The 13,813-nt window shown below is 49.9% G+C and overlaps 2 protein-coding genes across 2 annotated transcripts in view; both read left to right on the top strand.

The window, feature by feature from the left end:
* Positions 1-616: 616 nt before the first annotated feature.
* The window catches only part of LOC144890655 (epidermal growth factor receptor kinase substrate 8-like), a 138,968-nt gene continuing 125,771 nt past the window's right edge, over positions 617-13,813 (top strand). Inside the window, exons 1-2 of the mRNA XM_078771847.1 lie at positions 617-778; positions 6,760-6,818. Coding sequence (XP_078627973.1) covers positions 739-778; positions 6,760-6,818 — 99 coding nt within the window. The 5' untranslated portion in view covers positions 617-738. The remainder of the gene's footprint in view (positions 779-6,759; positions 6,819-13,813) is intronic.
* On the top strand, positions 2,470-3,957 carry CCDC70 (coiled-coil domain containing 70). Its single transcript, XM_078770881.1, has 4 exons — positions 2,470-2,630; positions 2,673-2,840; positions 3,024-3,150; positions 3,892-3,957. The coding sequence occupies exons 1-4, from the start codon at positions 2,470-2,472 to the stop codon at positions 3,955-3,957; spliced, it is 522 nt and encodes a 173-aa protein (XP_078627007.1).

Below are 13,813 nucleotides of genomic sequence, written 5' to 3' on the forward strand. Positions count from 1 at the left end.
TATGAATGGGCTCATGATGTCCACTGTGCTCGGATAACTTTGACAAGGAAGATTTTATAAATGGGCTCATGATGTCCACTGTGCTCGGATAACTTTGGCAAGGAAGATTTTATGAATGGGCTCATGATGTCCACTGTGCTCGGATAACTTTGACAAGGAAGATTTTATAAACGGGCTCATGATGTCCACTGTGCTTGGATAACTTTGACAAGGAAGAACGAGCTCTTTTCTCTAATTTAATGGACCAACAGTTGATGATCGTTGACATTGCTGCATTTGTTTTGTGGAATGGATATTTGTCACTCCCTTGATTGTAAGACCATCTAACCTAAGGTGCTAACAGTGGCCTACACGATGATAGTGTGGCTTCGTGGACGTGTGTGTGCACAGGTGAGGCATACAGGGGTTAGAGTCGTCGATCGCAAACACCCAGTGTTTGTGATCACAAAGGTAACACAAAGAAACAAAACAAGGGCCGCATGGGTGTCGTGTTGCGTTGTCGTCCTGGAGGATCTCCGTGTCCGGGGCCGTGTCTATTCCACGCAGTCAGACAGGCAGGTAGACGGTGAGGCGGGCCTGGGCGGTCTCGATATACAGACAGGTGTGTGAAGCCGCTCCAGGTGGCAGCTGAAACGACTCTCTCGGATTCGAACGATGGGACTTCGAGGATGGTTATCCCAATAGTGTTTTCTCCTGCTTTTTGACCGGACATCGACGTCGCGTTTGGAGCAATAAAAAATGGATGGAGTCACGAAACTGAACCCGAGGCAATTGTACGGTAAGCCGGGATACTATACACACGTCCTTTATAGATCATCATAGTTACGGTGTGGTTCCAGGTAATGGCAGGTAAAACAACCAGTTGTGGACTCTTGATGACAATTTGTGGTGGTTTAATATCACAGATCGTTGTTGTTCGATTGAGTTGGGTGGAAAGGGTATCAATAATCATTCTCTGAAAAGATGTGCCTCCTCTGTCACCTCCTCTTACATGAACTGCACACCACACCATAATACGGTTGTACCTTCCATGGAGCTCACCTTCGGTTACTCGGTTTGCGATCTGATCCGAAAACCACAATTCCTCTCCTGGATTTCCTAGCTTTCTTTTGTGTTTAATGCTTGGGCAGAATCATTGTTATATATCCGAGCTTTTTATTTGCACATTTCCTTTCAATGAAGGAAAAAGATGAAGAGTGAGGTTTACATGGAATTCGTTCAGTTGCTTAACTCGCTTGGCTCTCACCTGTTTGGTTCTGGTGTTGAACCCTGTCGGAATCGGATATGAGCAAAACCTGAAGGGCAAGGTGGGACGAGGAGAGGGCAAGGTGGGAGGACGAGAGGGCAAGGTGGGAGGACGAGAGGGCAAGGTGGGAGGACGAGAGGGCAAGGTGGGAGGACGAGAGGGCAAGGTGGGAGGACGAGAGGGCAAGGGGGGAGGACGAGAGGGCAAGGTGGGAGGACGAGAGGGCAAGGTGGGAGGAGGAGAGGGCAAGGTGAGAGGGCGAGAGGGCAAGGTGGGAGGAGGAGAGGGCAAGGTGGGAGCAGGAGAGGGCAAGGTGGGAGGACGAGAGGGCAAGGTGGGAGGACGAGAGGGTAAGGTGAGAGGGCGAGAGGGCAAGGTGGGAGGCCTAGAGGAAAAGGTGGGAGGAGGAGAGGGTAAGTTGGGAGGAGGAGAGGGCAAGGTGGGAGGGCGAGAGGGCAAGGTGGGAGGACGAGAGGGCAAGGTGGGAGGACGAGAGGGCAAGGTGGGAGGACGAGAGGGTAAGTTGGGAGGAGGAGAGGGCAAGGTGGGAGGACGAGAGGGCAAGGTGGGAGGACGAGAGGGCAAGGTGGGAGGAGGAGAGGGCAAGGTGGGAGGAGGAGAAGGCAAGGTGGGAGGACGAGAGGGCAAGGTGGGAGGACGAGAGGGCAAGGTGGGAGGAGGAGAGGGCAAGGTGGGAGGAGGAGAAGGCAAGGTGGGAGGACGAGAGGGCAAGGTGGGAGGAGGAGAGTGCAAGGTGGGAGGGCGAGAGGGCAAGGTGGGAGGACGAGAGGGCAAGGTGGGAGGACGAGAGGGCAAGGTGGGAGGACGAGAGGGCAAGGTGGGAGGAGGAGAGGACAAGGTGGGAGGACGAGAGGGCAAGGTGGGAGGCCTAGAGGAAAAGGTGGGAGGAGGAGAGGGTAAGTTGGGAGGAGGAGAGGGCAAGGTGGGAGGGCGAGAGGGCAAGGTGGGAGGACGAGAGGGCAAGGTGGGAGGACGAGAGGGCAAGGTGGGAGGAGGAGAGGACAAGGTGGGAGGACGAGAGGGTAAGTTGGGAGGAGGAGAGGGCAAGGTGGGAGGACGAGAGGGCAAGGTGGGAGGACGAGAGGGCAAGGTGGGAGATGGAGAGGGAAAGGTGGGAGGACGAGAGGGCAAGGTGGGAGGAGGAGAGGGTAAGGTGGGAGGACGAGAGGGCAAGTTGGTAGATGGAGAGGACAAGGTCGGAGATGGAGAGAGCAAGGTGGGAGGAGGAGAGGGTAAGTTGGGAGGAGGAGAGGGCAAGGTGGGAGGACGAGAGGGCAAGGTGGGAGGACGAGAGGGCAAGGTGGGAGGACGAGAGGGCAAGGTGGGAGGACGAGAGGGCAAGGTGGGAGGACGAGAGGGCAAGGTGGGAGGACGAGAGGGCAAGGTCGGAGATGGAGAGGGCAAGGTGGGAGGAGGAGAGGGCAAGGTGGGAGATGGAGAGGGCAAGGTGGGAGGAGGAGAGGACAAGGTGGAAGGAGGCGAGGGTAAGTTGGGAGGAGGAGAGGGCAAGGTGGGAGGATGAGAGGGCAAGGTGGGAGGACGAGAGGGCAACGTGGGAGATGGAGAGGCCAAGGTGGGAGGAGGAGAGGGTAAGTTGGGAGGAGCAGAGGGCAAGGTGTGAGGAAGAGAGGGCAAGGTGGGAGATGGAGAGGGCAAGGTGGGAGGAGGTGAGTGCAAGGTGGAAGGAGGAGAGGGCAAGTTGGGAGGCGGAGAGGGCAAGGTGGGTGGAGGAGAGGGCAAGGTGGGACGAGGCTAGGGCAATATGGGAGGAGGAGAGGGCAAGGTGGGAGGAGGAAAGGGCAAGGTGGGAGGTGGAGAGGGCAATATGGGAGGAGGGGAGGGCAAGGTGGGAGGAGGGGAGGGCAAGGTGGGAGGAGGAGAGGGCAAGATGGGAGGAGGGGGGGCAAGGTGGCAGGAGGGGAGGGCAAGGTGGCAGGAGGCGAGGGCAAGGTGGGAGGAGGAGAGGGCAAGGTGGGAGGAGGAGAGGGCAAGGTGGGAGGAGGAGAGGGCAAGGTGGGAGGAGGCGAGAGCAAACTGAGGTGGAGAGGACAAGGTGGGAGGAGGGGAGGGCAAGGGGGGAGGGGGTGAGAGCAAACTGTGGTGGGGGAGGCCCTATCGTGAATAAATTAGGACGCAGTGAGGCAGGTTGGCCGTTACAGCTGAGGTAGAGAGGCGGATTGGCCATTACAGCTGAGGCAGAGATGCGGGTTGGCCGTTACAGCTGACGCAGAGAGGCGGGTTGAACGTTACAGCTGAGGCAGAGAGGCGGGTTGGCCGTTACAGCTGACGCAGAGAGGCGGGTTGGCCGTTACAGCTGACGCAGAGAGGCGTGTTGGCCGTTACAGCTGACGCAGAGATGCGGGTTGGCCGTTACAGCTGAGGCAGAGATGCGGGTTGGCCGTTACAGCTGACGCAGAGAGGCGGGTTGGCCGTTGCAGCTGAGGCAGAGAGGCGGGTTGGCCGTTACAGCTGACGCAGATAGGTGGGTTGGCCATTGCAGCTGAGGCAGAGAGGCGGGTTGGCCGTTACAGCTGACACAGGGAGGCGGGTTGGCCGTTACAACTGAGGCAGAAATTTAGGTTTGCCGTTACAGCTGAGGCACAAATGCTGGTTGGCCGTTACAGCTGAGGCAGAAATGCTGGTTGGCCGTTACAGCTGAGGCAGAAATGCTGGTTGGCCATTACAGCTGACGCAGAGATGCTGGTTGGCCGTTGGAGCTGAGGCAGAAATGCTGGTTGGCCATGACAGCTGACGCAGAGATGCTGGTTGGCCGATACAGCTGAGGCAGAAATGCTGGTTGGCCGTTACAGATGAGCTGGAGAGGCTGGTTGGCCGTTACAGCTGAGGCAGAGATGCTGGTTGGCCGTTACAGCTGAGGCAGAGATGCTGGTTGGCCGATACAGCTGAGGCAGAAATGCTGGTTGGCCGTTACAGATGAGCAAGAGAGGCTGGTTGGCCGTTACAGCTGAGGCAGAGAGGCTGGTTGGCCGTTACAGCTGACGCAGAGAGGCGGGTTGGTCGTTACAGCTAACACAGAGAGGCGGGTTGGCCGTTACAGCTAACACAGAGAGGCGGGTTGGCCGTTACAGCTGACGCAGAGATGCGAGTTGGCCGTTACAGCTGACGCAGAGAGCCGGGTTGGCCGTTGCAGTTGACGCAGAGATGTGGGTTGACCGTTACAGCTGATGCAGAGATGTGGGTTGGCCGTTACAGCTGATGCAGAGAGGTGGGTTGGCCGTTACACCTGACCCAGAGAGGCGGGTTGGCTGTTACAGCTGACCCAGAGAGGCGGGTTGGCTGTTACAGCTGATGCAGAGATGTGGGTTGGCCGTTACAGCTGATGCAGAGAGGTGGGTTGGCCGTCACAGCTGACGCAGAGATGTGGGTTGACCGTTACAGCTGATGCAGAGATGTGGGTTGGCCGTTACAGCTGATGCAGAGAGGCGGTTTGGCCATTAGAGATGACGCAGAGATGCGGGTTGGCCGTTACAGCTGACGCAGAGAGGCGGGTTGGCTGTTACAGCTGATGCTGAGAGGCGGTTTGGCCATTAGAGAAGACGCAGAGATGTGGGTTGGCTGTTACAGCTGATGCTGAGAGGCGGTTTGGCCATTAGAGATGACGCAGAGATGCGGGTTGGCCGTTACAGCTGACGCAGAGAGGCGGGTTGGCCGTTACAGCTGACGCAGAGAGGTGGGTTGGCTGTTACAGCTGACGCAGAGAGGCGGGTTGGCTGTTACAGCTAACGCAGAGAGGCGGGTTGGCTGATACAGCTGACGCAGTGAGGCGGGTCGGCTGTTACAGCTGACGCAGAGAGGCAGGTTGGCTGTTACAGCTGACGCCGAGAGGCGGGTTTGCTGTTACAGCTGATGCTGAGAGGCGGTTTGGCCATTAGAGATGACGCAGAGATGCGGGTTGGCTGTTACAGCTGACGCAGAGAGGCGGGTTGGCTGTTACAGCTGACGCAGAGAGGCGGGTTGGCTGTTACAGCTGGCGCAGAGAGGCGGGTTGGCCGTTACAGCTGATGCTGAGAGGCGGATTGACCGTTACAGCTGGCGCAGAGAGGCGGGAGCATGGAGAAAAGAAAGAACTCCAGAGAATTGTCTAAGGAGGTCAGACACAAGATTGTAGCCAAGCATGGACAATCTAAAGGCTACAAGTCCATCTCCAGAGACATTGATGTTCCTATATCCACGGTGCAGACACCTGTGTCCACTGGTGAAACTGCCTTGATGTTCCTGTGCCCACGTCATTGTGATAACACAATGTTATCAGGACGTTTAAGGCCCATGGCACTGTAGCCAACCTCCCTGGACATGGCCACAATAGAAAACTTGATCGAAAATTGCAGTGAAGGATTTTTCGAATGGAGGAGAAAGCACCTCGATCAACTGCGAAACAGATTCAAGCTGACCTTCAGACACAAGGTACAACAGTTTCAACTCGCACCATCCGTCGCCAACTCAATGAAAGGGTGTTCTATGGTAGGAGATGTAGGAGGACCCCACTACTGAGAGAGAGACTCAAGAATCCCGACTGGAGTTTGCCAAAACACAACTGAGCAAGCCAAAATCCTTTTGGGAGAATGTCCTGTGGACAAATAAGACCAAATTCGAGTTTTTTTGTTAAAGCACATCATCTTCATGTTTACAGAAAACAAAATGAAGCCTTCAAAGAAAAGAACACCTTCCCTACAATCAAACATGGAGGAGGCACAGTGATAGTTTGGAGTTGCTGTGCTACCTCTGGCACTGGGTACCTTGAATGTGTGCATGGCATCATGGAATCAGGAGATTACCAAGGCATTTTGGAGCGCAATGTTCAACGCAGTGTGAGAAAGCTGGGTGTCCATCGAAGGTCATGGGTCTTGCAGCAGGACAATGACCCCAAACACACTTCAAAAAGCACCCAGGAATGGTTCAAGACAAAATGCTGGACTGTTCTGAAGTGGCCAGCAATGAGTCCAGATCTAAATCCCATTAAACGCCTGTGGAGAGATCTGAAAACAGCAGGTGGGAGAAGGCACCCTTCAAATCTGGGAGAACTGGAGCAGTTTGCAAAGGAAGAGTGGGACAAACTTCCAGTAGAGAGGTGTGGGAAGCTCATTCATGGCTATAAGAAGCGCTTGACTGCAGTTATTTTGTCCAAAGGCTGTGCTACCAAATATTAAGTCTCGGGTGTCAATAATTTTGTCAATGCCATTTCTTTTTATTTTCTGATTTAAAAGGATATATTACGTTAAGTTAAGCCTCGAGCTCAGTCCGGTAAAGATTTTTTAAAATGTTTAAAATAAATATAGGCAATGCAGGAATATTCATGTTGGATTCATAAATTAAGTGGATTTACATGTGAGGTACATCATAAGGTCGTGGCAGCAGGAGCATTGTATAAATCAATAAAGATATAATGATTGAAAAAGGAATGTTTCAATGAATGATAACAGTATGTATGGATAGGATCTCACATGGATGCAATTTTTTATTATTATTTGCAGAACACAGAAAGACCTATGCGAGCACTATCATGGCAGAGACGTCTCAGTACCACATCGAGGTGAGATTAATACCGACAAGAAACTAAATACACCAAATAACTTGGACAGATGTCGTCCTTATTATGTTACGGATTCGACCATATTAAGATTGGATTGCAGGGTTTATTGCCCCCATTGTTGTGTGGTGCTTTTTGTGTGCTTTTAATATATTGTTTGTTCATAACCCTTGGTGTGGTTTCATTTTTGGTTAATTTCAACCAAGGATAACATATCTTTCTGCCGGGGACCCTCTCGTGGTTCGGAGGTTTAACGAGACCAGGGGATAGGGGAGGACCCCGATAGGGGAGGACCCCGATAGGGGAACTTGTTCCAACATTCCTAAATTTTTCCAAAAAAAAAAAAAAAAAAAACATTTTTTTCTTTTTTTACATTTCTTGTGTGAAGGTTAACAGGTGCTGTTAACAGGTAACAGGTGTGTGAAGGTCTCTTAATCCTTCACAATAGTCACCATGGAGTTTGACGCAGAGAAGTTTGCAGTGACCCCTAGTGAAGCACAGTTCAGAGCGTTAGTAAAATCGGACCTCTGGAAATTGGCCAAACATTTTAGCTTGGAGGTCTGAACTAATATGAAGAAGGCAGAGATGCAGACAGTGGTGATACAATCTATGGTGGGATTAGGAACATGTAAAGAGGTAGCCTGGGAGTGGTTACCAGAAGAACAAGAAAATGTGGAGCTCCGGAAACTGGAGATAAAATTACAGAGCCAGGAAAGGGAAAGAGCAGAGGAAAGGAAAGCAGAAAAGGAAAGAGCAGGACAGGAAAGAGAACTCCAGGAAAGGGAAAAAGCAGAGGAAAGGAAAGCAGAAAAGGAAAGAGCAGAACAGGAAAGAGAACTCCAGGAGAGGTTAAAAGCAGAGGAAAGGAAAGCAGAAGAGAGAAGAGAAGAGAAACAAGCAGAGGAAAGGAGAGTGGAACGAGAACTCCAGGAAAGGTCAGAAGAGAAGAAAGCAGAGGAAAGGAGAGTTGAAAGAGAACTCCAGGAAAGGTCAGAGTAAAAAAAAACAACAGAGGAGAGAAAAGCCGAAAGAAAGTTAAAGGACCGTGAAATGGCGCTTCAGCAGGAAATTAGACTCAAGGAGCTGGATGTAATGAAAGAATGGGGAGAGGTACCATCCATGCCGACTGGTTCGACACCTAGTCAAAAGACCTGGGATGTTGGCAGACATGTGAGGCTTGTTCCACCCTTCAATGAAAAGGAGGTAGCCAGGTTTTTTCCACACTTTGAGAAAGTGGCTCGACTGTTAAACTGGCCTGAGGAGTACTGGTCCATACTAGTGCAAAGTGTTCTGGTGGGTAAAGCTCAAGATATTTATTCGGATTGACCAATGTGCAGATTATGAGGTATTGAAGAAACACATTCTCAAAGCCTATGAATTCGTCCCGGAAGCTTACCGGCAAAAATTCCGGAATGCCAGGAGGAGGGAGAGTGAGACCCATGTGGAGTTTGCCAGATTAAAAGAAACCATGTTTGATACGTGGTGTGATTCAAAAGGAGTTGGAAAAGACTTCGAACTATTGCGACAATTGATCCTGGTGGAGGAATTCCAACAGTGTGTCCATGAGGACATTAAAGTTCATCTGGAGGAAAGGAAAGTACCAAAGCTGTATGAGGCAGCAACCATGGCAGATGACTATGCCTTAACACACAGGATGGGGTTCCACAAACCGAACTTCTCGCCCAGACCTAGCCAGGGGAGCTATGGTACATCAGGGGTGGAGAATGAAAATCCATGGGGGCGGCCTCGAGATGAAAATAAGGACCACTCTGACACCACGACTTCTAGAAATCAGAAGATTGCGGTTCCAAGACAGACCTATCGTCCGGGGGGCTTGAGGCAAACCGCCGCCCCCATGCCTTGGCAGACCACGAGGTTCTCCTCCGGGCCTACTTGCACTTTTTGCCATAAACCTGGACACTTGATGTCCAACTGTTATGCTCTGGGAAAGGAAAATCTGGAGCGGAGTTCGACTAGTACGCCTCCAAGTGCAATGGCCATTGTGAGAAATCGCCCTCAAAAGGGTTACCAACCATTTATTTCAGAGGGGGTTGTGTCACTGGATGGAGCCTCAACTAACCGGAGACCTGTTAGGATATTGAGGGACACAGGAGCACATCAATCTTTAATGCTTGAAGGCATCTTGCCATTGTCCGAGGAGACGGCAACTGGGGATAGTGTTCATTTACAGGGGATTGGTGGCTGTGTTAGTGTGTTAGTGCTCAACTTCATGTCATCCATTTGGAGTCCGATTTGGTGTCAGGACCGGTCACCGTCGGTTTACAAGCCACTCTTCCTGTAAAAGGAGTATCTTTTGTTATCGGGATTGATTTGGCCAGTGGCCAAATTTCTGGTAACCCGATGTTTGCTGAAAAGCCTTGTAGGAAGCGCCCTGAAGAGAGGATGAAATACCCTGAAACTAAGTGTCGGCACACGCACATCAGGGATGGAGGCAATATTGGCAAGAATTGGAATGGTAAGGATTTGGAGGGTCGGACCATAGCCGTAGAGAAGGCAGGCCGTAGGCGGCGAGGGGGCTACAGAGGAGGACAACGGAGTAGTAGTTTTGGTGGTGGCCGCAATCGATATTATTATGGAGGCTCCCAGAGTTACGGCAGCTCCCGAAGGAAGGATTATCAGGGTTGGGGCCGAGAAGGAGACCGCTATTCCCGGGACTACAGTGACAAGCGGTCCAACCATGATGATTACGAAAGTTAGAAAGAGTTGAAGCACTGCATGCTGCGGAGCAGCCTCGCCAAGATTCCTACACGGATTAACCGTGAACGCCACGTTCCTAAAGGCGTCCATGTAGTGAACTTTCCTACACGGATTAACCGTGAACTCCACGTTCCTAAAGGCGTCCATGTAGTGAACTTTCCAACACGGACTAACCGTGAACTCCACGTTCCTAAAGGTGTCCAGGTAGTGAATATGTCCAGGCCTCACCACACAACCACCATGGAACCTGGCCCTCAGCTCGGCCTCCCAGAAAACGTGCTATCGATTTGCTGGACTTGGGATTTTTGATCAACCCCTTAACCTTCATTCAAAAGAAACTAAAAGTAAAAATCAGAGGTTGATGAGATGGAGTTTGGCTTTGCAGGGGTAACTTGGAAATTGAACATGTCAAGGGCAGGGACAAGGTCGTTGCTGATGCTTTGTCCAGAGTGAATTAACTTTGGAAATCTCTGTAAGCTGTTCGAAGTTTTGTTGCTTTATTTTTGGGGAAACATTGATTACTTGTGTTGGTTTCAAGAATTTGCCTACAAAGAAAGTTTTCGCTTTGTTCAAACTTTCTTTCTTGAGGGGGGGAAGTGTTATGGATTCAGCCCTAATTATTGTTGGTATTATTATTATTGTTGGTTCTCAGTAAGGGGTTATTGTGGTTAAAAGGTTTAAAAGCGCTCATGACAAAAATGATGCCGGAAATCGGATAGGGCACCGGAAGAGGTGGAGCGAGGAAGAAGAGCGCGTGAGGGAGAGGTGAAACGAGGCGTTTTGTAACAGCTCCGCATCCAGCATGCTCGAGCGTCCATGGAGAGTGAACTTTGAGTCCTGGAAAGGAATCTCGTGCGATCGTTGATATCGCTGGTGTCGTGGAAAAGCCTGCGAAGCCAGGTACAGGTGGGAGATTCCGGAGAATCTTCGCCTAGCGGCTGCGGCCCGAGGTAGAATCGACCGCCATTTCGGGGACCTCGCGTGTCGTTTGCGGACCCTTGGTTAGTCGCATCCACTGATCCCGCCCTCCGGTGGTTTGCCGAGGATGTGTGTGCGTGACAGCGGCCTTTGAAGAATACGGTGCGGTTCGCGACTGCACGGTGTATGTGCACGTTTGTATAGCATCTTTGGGATCCCGCTTTCCACCGCCAATTGGGGTTGGCTGGGACCACGTGATGGTCCCCGCCTTACCTACATCTCCTTACCCGCCTCATCGCCATCGCCTCTTCGCCGGGAGCACCGTTCTGTTCTAGAGACATTGAGAAGGGCTCTGCTTCAGTCCCTGGGGTGCCGTGAGTCTGAGCTAGGGTACCATATTAAGATTGGATTGCAGGGTTGATTGCCCCCATTGTTGAATGGGTCTTTTTGTGTGCTTTTAATATATTGTTTGCTCATAACCCTTGGTGTGGTTTCATTTTTGGTTAATTTCAACCAAGGATAACATATCTTTCTGCCGGGGACCCTCTCGGGGTTCGGAGGTTTACCGAGACCAGGGGATATGGGAGGACCCCATAACAATTGGAAGACAGTTGTCTTGGTAAAGGTATTGGCGATAGTTCTGGCTGGTTTGTGGCCAAAGTACTTGGAGCTTTGGTGAACAGTGATAAAAAATGGGCTTGTTAAGTGAAGTTTTAGACTCACAAACTATTGCTACAACTTGTCTTCAATTCATTTTTGGATTTCTTTAAAAAATATCAACTTGCATACATTTCTTACAAAAATATACTTTCCTGTAAATAGTCATGTGACACACTTTTCCAGTTTTGTGGCTGATTAGCATAATTATGGATACTATCAGCAGATGCAGTATAAAAATACAGACAATAGTCTTGATGTTCATTTTCAAAGTGTCATGTCTAGGGAAAGAAGGTAACGGATTTCCGATAAGGAATATTAATCATTTGTGATAAGAGTGGGTGATCTGATGAGGACCATTCCTTATAGCCATCCCTAAATCAACCATGTGACTTCCCTCTGCTCTCGTTCTTCCCCATGCCCTTTATTCCTCCAACTCTTTGTCCCTCTACTATGCTGATGGTGTGTTCCCTTCTCTTCCCATTCCCAGTGTTCTTTTCACTCTGTTATTTCCTGGTCCATTCTGTGCTTTAGCTTCTCCCTGAATCTTGGCTCTGCATACAAAAGGAAGATGTCGAACGTTTTTGCGATGTGGAAGAGAACAAGCAACACCAAACATGAGCATTTGTCTGTAAGACCATCGAAAATCGTCTCAAGAGAGAAGAGAATGGTCCATTGGATTGTTAGACAAAGCCGACCTTAAGGAAAGCATTAGACTTTTGACAGAAGTCTTTTTCATGTTTATCACCTCTCCTCCGGTTTTTCTCCATCTGCTGTCTCAGTCGTCCGGCCCACCCCATCTAATCCAGGATATACACATTCTTCCAGTAACCCCCTCCTGGTTAAACTTCCAAATTAAACTTCCTCTCTTCCTCTCTCTCTCTCTCTCTCTCTCTCTCTTCCTTTCCTGCTCATTTATTCCCTTGCTAGTTATGCCCCATTTCATACCCTTACTCTTTCACGAGCCTCTCTCTTGTAGAGGAAAAACAAAATAACTATGCCTTGTGAGAAAATAATTTGGGGAGTGATTGAGATGTTCGACAGGATTCAGGACATTTTCTAGAGATTTGCACTGATGGAAAAGCAGCTGCCCACAATCCATCTGTGTACTCAATGGACCACACCGTACGACGACCTCGTGCATTCAACAGATAAATCCTCCATTGGGCGATTCTGGGAACAGCGATATCCTGGAACATCTGAATGTAGAAACAGGTGTTGTGTATTGACAAGTCCAAAAACTTATTCCGATCCGATTGCAGGTTCCGTGGAATGTTGGAATGCTTACGACGGGCTCAGGAAAAATAAACACATGATCTGAAAGAACTGGAGCAATGTAGAGGCATAACACCTTCAACCTAACAAACCTTGGGGAATACTAGGCCTTGCCAAAGAGTGTCTCTGTCAGCATTGGCAGACAATTCAAATGAAAGGTTATTTTTATCAACTGAATGTTCCAAAGGTGTTCTCACCTCCAAGGAAAGCAAAGCACGGGTGTCAATTCACAAAACCTCCATTCAGTGCCTTCAGAAAGTATTCACACCCCTTGACTTTTTCACATTTTGATGTCTTTTTGATACAGCCTGAAATTAAAATGGATTAAATTGAGATTTAATTTGTCATTGATCGACACATAATAGTCAATAAGTATTCAACCCCTTTGTTACGACACTCCAAATTGAGCTCAGGTGCATCCAATTTATTTTTATCATCCTTGAGATGTCTCTACAACTTGATTGGAGTCCACCTGTGTCAAATTTAATTGATTGGACATTATTTAGAAAGAAACACACCTTCCTATATAAGGTCGCACAGTAGACATTGCATGTCAGAGCAGAAACTCTACCATGAAGAACTGTCCGTAGAACTCCGAGATATAATTGTGAGGAGGCAAAGATCTGGGGAAGGGTATAAAACAAGTTCTAGAGTGTTGAAAGTTCCCTAGAGCACAGACAGCTACATCATTAGGAAATGGAAAGAATATGGATCTATCCACACTGTTCCAAAGAGCTGGCTGTCCGAACAAACTGAGCAACCGGGCAAGAAGGACCTTGGTCATGGAGGTGACCAAGAACCCTCACGACCATTCTGACAGAACTACAGAGTTCCTTGGCTGAGATGGGAGAACCTGCCAAAGGACAACAGTCTCTGCAGCATTTCATAAATCATGGCTTTATGGGAGAGTGGCCAGATGGAAGCCACTCCTGAAAAAAAGCACATGACAGCACACCTGGAGTTTGCAAAAAGGCACGTGAAAGATTGATGAGAACATGAGGCAAAATATTCTGTGATCTGATGAGCCAAAAAGTGAACTCTGGCCTGAATGCAAAGTGCTACGTCTGGTGGAAAACAAGCACAGCTCATCACCCATCTACCACCATCCCTACCGTGAAGCATGGTGGTGGCAGCATCATATTATGGGGATGCTTTTCAACGGCAGGGACTGGGAGACTTCTAAGGATAGAGGGAACAATTAATGAAGCCAAATACAAGCAAATCCTTGAGGAGAACCTGCTGCAGAGTGCAAAAGGCCTTAGACTGCGGCGAAGATTTACGTTCCAATAGGTGAACAGCAATCTTCAAGTCTTTCCACAGATTCTCAATGGGATTCAAGTCTCGCTTTTCCTGGGCCACTCAAGGACTTTCACGTTCTTGTTCTGAAGCCATTCCAGTGTCACTTTGTCTCGATAACAGTCTGGGTAGTT

The sequence above is a fragment of the Myxine glutinosa genome, chromosome 1, assembly GCF_964187855.1.
Source record: "Myxine glutinosa chromosome 1, kmMyxGlut1.1, whole genome shotgun sequence".
Taxonomy (NCBI): Eukaryota; Metazoa; Chordata; class Myxini; order Myxiniformes; family Myxinidae; genus Myxine; species Myxine glutinosa.